Source organism: Suricata suricatta, chromosome 6 (genome assembly GCF_006229205.1).
Source record: "Suricata suricatta isolate VVHF042 chromosome 6, meerkat_22Aug2017_6uvM2_HiC, whole genome shotgun sequence".
NCBI lineage: Eukaryota > Metazoa > Chordata > Mammalia > Carnivora > Herpestidae > Suricata > Suricata suricatta.
The window spans coordinates 529,706-534,398 of NC_043705.1; the positions used below are offsets into that span (position 1 = coordinate 529,706).

Genomic DNA, 4,693 nt, shown 5'->3' on the forward strand with positions numbered 1-4,693 from the left:
AGCTGAGTGTCCTGACTGTTAGGCCACATTCACAGCACACCATGGAGGAAAATAAAATTAAGGGTATGAAAGTTAAAAAAGTGAAAACTGAAACTAATAGAAGATATGGTATCAATGTAGAAAATCTCAAACACTTACTTATTGGATAGAAAGGAGAGTGAGGAGAGAGTACAACATACAAAAATCAATATGCAGAGAATATTTCTGTATCTACACATCAGACACCAGAAGCTGGAAAGTGACATATTAAAGGGGCTACAATAGCGTCAGGAAGATCCCGTTATGGATTTCGGGTCTTAGAAAGGATCTTGAGATGCTTTATGGGCAAAAGTATTCAACTTTATTGAGAGACGGAAGATCTGAATCATGGATGGAAATTGATGGAAGACTCAGAGATAGTCAGTCCTCATCAAGCCCCAAATAATAGCTCTTCATTGAGGGAGTGTATTGACAAGTGGATTGTACAGCCAGAGAGAGGAAATCCACTTTTGACAAAACAAAACAAAATGAAACAAAAACCAATGACATTAACTTTATTTGATATCAAGACTTTTAAATTTAATTTAATTTAATTTTTATTTTTATTTTTTTTATTTTTTATATAGTTTATTGTCAAGTTGGTTTCCATATAACACCCAGTGCTCTTCCCCACAAGTGCCCCCTCCATGAACATCACTCCCCTTCCCTCTTCCCCCTCCCCTTCAGCCTTCAGTTCGTTTTCAGTATTCAAGAGTTTCTCATGATTTGCCTCCTTCCCTCTCCCTAACTCTTTTTCCTCCTTCCCCTTTCCATGGTCCTCTGTTAGGTTTCTCCTGTTAGACCTATGAGTGAAAATGTATGGTATCTGTCCTCCGCCTGATTTATTTCGCTTAGCATGACAACCTCGAGGTCCATCTACTTTACTACGAATGGCCAGATTTCATTCTGTCTCATGGCCATGTAGTATTTCATTGTATATATAAATCACATCTTCTTGATCCATTCATCAGTTGATGAATATTTAGGCTTTTTCCATGATTTGGCTATCGTTGAAAGTGCTGCTATAAACATTGGGGTACATGTGCCCCTATGCATCAGCACTTCTTTGTCCCTCGGGTATACCCCCAGCAGTGCCACTGCAGGGTCATAAGGGAGTTCTATTGGTAGTTTTTGGAGGAACCTCCACACTGTTTTCCAGAGTGGCTGCACCAGTTTACATTTCCACCAACAGTGTAGGAGGGTGCCTGTCTCTCCACACCCTCGCCAGCATCTATAGTCTCTTGATTTGTTCATTTTAGCTACTCTGACTGGTGTGGGGTGATATCTCAGTGTGGTTTTGATTTGTATTTCTCTGATGATGAGTAACACTGAGCATCATTTCATATGCCTGTTGGACATCTGGATGTCCTCTTTGGAGAAGTGTCTATTCATGTCTTCTGCCCATTTCTTCATTGGATTTTTTGTTCTTTGGATGTGGAGTTTGGTGAGTTCCTTGTAGATTTTGGATACTAGCCCTTTATCCATTATGTCATTTGCCACTATCTTTTCCCGTTCCATTGGTTGACTATTAGTTTTTTTGATTGTTTTCTTTTCAGTGCTAAAGCTTTTTATCTTGATGAGGTCCCAATAGTTTATTTTGGTTCTTGATTCCCTTGCCTTTGGGGGATGTGTCGAGTAGGAAATTGCTGCAGTTGAGGCCAAGGAGGCAGTTTCCTACTTTCTCCTCTAGGGTTTTGATGGTTTCCTGTCTCACATTCAGGTCCTTCACCCAAAGCAATCTACACATTCAATGCAATCCCCATCAAAATTGTACCAGCATTCTTCTCAAAGCTAGAACAAACTATCCAAAAATTCGTATGGAACCACAAAACACCCCGAATAGGCAAAGTAATTTTGAAGAAGAAAACCAAAATGGGAGGCATCACAATCCCTGACTGTAGCCTCTACTACAAAGCTGTCATCATCAAGACAGTATGGTGTTGGCACAAAAACAGACACAGAGACCAATAGGATAGAATAGAACAGTTTTGATAAAACTACAGCAATTCAGACAATTGGGTCTTCATGTAAGGACTGAGAAACTGCCCAGGGGAACAGAAAGTGAGTCAAGAAACAGCTTTATATAAAACCCAAGTCTTTTTTGTTTGTTTGTTTCCACCCTAGTGCTACCTGTGACTGTAGTGAAGGGTCGGTCTTTTCACAAATGGTGCTTAGACTGTTAATGATATGGAAAACTGAAATAAAGTTGGATGTATACTTCTTGTCATACAGAAAACTCAGCCTGATATGGGTTAGCTATCTCAGTGAGGAATGTGGCTCCAGCTCTTACCAACGTTAGTCATTCATGACCTCGGGGGAATGAAACTTCCTGAAACAGTAGGAAATGCACAAATCACAAAGGATAAAATAATACATCTGCCTATAACAAAGTCCCAACCTTTTTTCACTAGAAGCATCATGAAGGGGTAGAAAGGCAATTCACAAAGATGGGGAGGATATATAAACACACGTAGCCACAAACAGAAACAATGATACAACAGAGACAGTGCTGTGGAAAATGGGGGGAAAATACTTGAGCAATGACATCACAGAAGAGCAAATTTTAAGTACCAAAAACTTCAGAACAGGTGCTGTACACTGTGAGTCATCAAGACTATGGAGGACACAACCACAGGAAGGTGCAGACAGAGCAGTGATAGAATGAATGGTTCCACCTGGAAAAGCCAGGAATGGCAGAGTGTGTAAATAAAGTGTGTTAGTTGTTGCTGAGTAGGTGGTTAGGCTTCTTGACCTCACACCTGGTACAGAGACTGGAGACAGTTCCAGTCGCCCTGCCTCCCTGCTTAGACCTTCTTTTCCAGATCTGCATTCTGCACATAGATGGTTATCTTTGGCCTCATGAATCCCTTCCTGTCCCCAGAGCCCTCAGCCATGTTTGCCAAGGAGCAGCCAGCACGCAGTGAGATGCAGGCCAAGGCGGGGGCCAGCGCCACGCTGAGCTGCGAGGTGGCCCAGGCCCAGATGGAGGTGACGTGGTACAAGGACGGAAAGAAGCTGAGTGGCAGCTCCAGAGTGCGCCTGGAGGCCCAGGGCTGCAGCAGGAGGCTGGTGGTGCAGCAGGCAGGGCAGGCGGACGCCGGGGAGTACAGCTGCGAGGCGGGGGGCCAGAAGGTGTCCTTCCGCCTGGACGTCACAGGTCAGTTCTTTGAGACTACAAATTAGCCTTTTCTTGGGGTGAGGGTGGAGCAGGTTTATCCACAAGACAGACTCATGCTCTTTCAGTTAGACTTTTCCCTTGATATCACCCATTCCCCACCTGCATTTCCACATCCCAGGTGGGGCCATGGGAGCGTGGCTGGAGGGAGCACACAAGGAGCAGGCAATTCTCGTACACCGTGCGTTGTGTTTCCACATAATAGAGCTGGGCACGTTTTCCCGGCACCTGCTCAGAGCCCACTGGTGGACCTTGGAGTCCTGGCCTCTGGATCTTCCTGATGCGTGGGGCTGAGGTCGACCAGATGTCTCTGCCCTGGGGTTGTTCTGTAAGGCTTCAAGTGTCTTCTTTCAATGCACAGGAGGGTTCCTGGTGGGGAGAGATGTTTGATTTCACTGAACCAGAGAAAGTGGAAATTTGGGCCACAGAGTCATCATTAGAGTTTATTCAGGATTATGCTTTGAGTTTTCATAGTTCTAGGTGTTTTGGGAGACTTATTTTCATAGGAGTTCTCTCTGCACCTACATGTAGCCAAATCTATATCTGTATTGAATTGCAATGTCTGTGCAGGTTATTAAGAGATTAGACAATTACAGATCAATAAGTTCCTAGAGAAGTGCATTGAAACTCATACAAGAAAAACTGGACAATTTATATCGTCCTAAAACTGAAAAATAAATGGATGATCATAGATAATCTTCTCAGAGAATAATGTCTAAGCCCAGTGACTCTACTGTCAAATTCTACCAAAAAGTCCACAAAGAAATTATTCCATGTTCATGGCATTCTAATGGAGTATAGAATAGAGTTGCACTCATCAGCTCCTTTTACGTAGGTAATGTATCAATAGCAACATGTGACAGGGTAAATATGAAACATATTCACAGTCCAGCTCTTGTTGATGGCAAGGTAATACCTTCCAGAAAATGTTATCCAGTGAATCCTGCAATTTATTAAGAGGACAATACTCTAGGACAACAGTCATATTCCAGGAATGCAAGGCTGGTTCAACACCAGAAACATTAGAAAATCAACACAAAGCTTAAGATTAACAAAATAAAAGAAACAATAATGTGATTTCCCCAATAAATTAAGAGTACAAGCACTGGATAAACTATAGCATCAAACTCAGGGAGAATATTCCATAACATTTGGCATTAATCCCTGCCACAAAATTCTTCATAAACTTTAAATAGAAGGTTTTGTCCTTGATGTACTAACTGGTGGGATTGAAAAAAACCTGCTGATTTCACACTTCATGTGAAACTTTGAAAGCTTTGCCTTTGAGATGGTATCAAGACAGGGAAGCTGAGTGTCCTGACTGTTAGGCCACATTCACAGCACACCATGGAGGAAAATAAAATTAAGGGTATGAAAGTTAAAAAAGTGAAAACTGAAACTAATAGAAGATATGGTATCAATGTAGAAAATCTCAAACACTTACTTATTGGATAGAAAGGAGAGTGAGGAGAGAGTACAACATACAAAAATCAATATGCA

General features: G+C 42.1%; 1 protein-coding gene across 1 annotated transcript in view; it reads left to right on the forward strand.

Moving 5' to 3' along the window:
* OBSCN (obscurin, cytoskeletal calmodulin and titin-interacting RhoGEF) overlaps positions 1-4,693 on the forward strand; it is a 147,502-nt gene that overhangs the window by 46,009 nt on the left and 96,800 nt on the right. Inside the window, 1 exon segment of the mRNA XM_029941729.1 lies at positions 2,900-3,175. Coding sequence (XP_029797589.1) covers positions 2,900-3,175 — 276 coding nt within the window.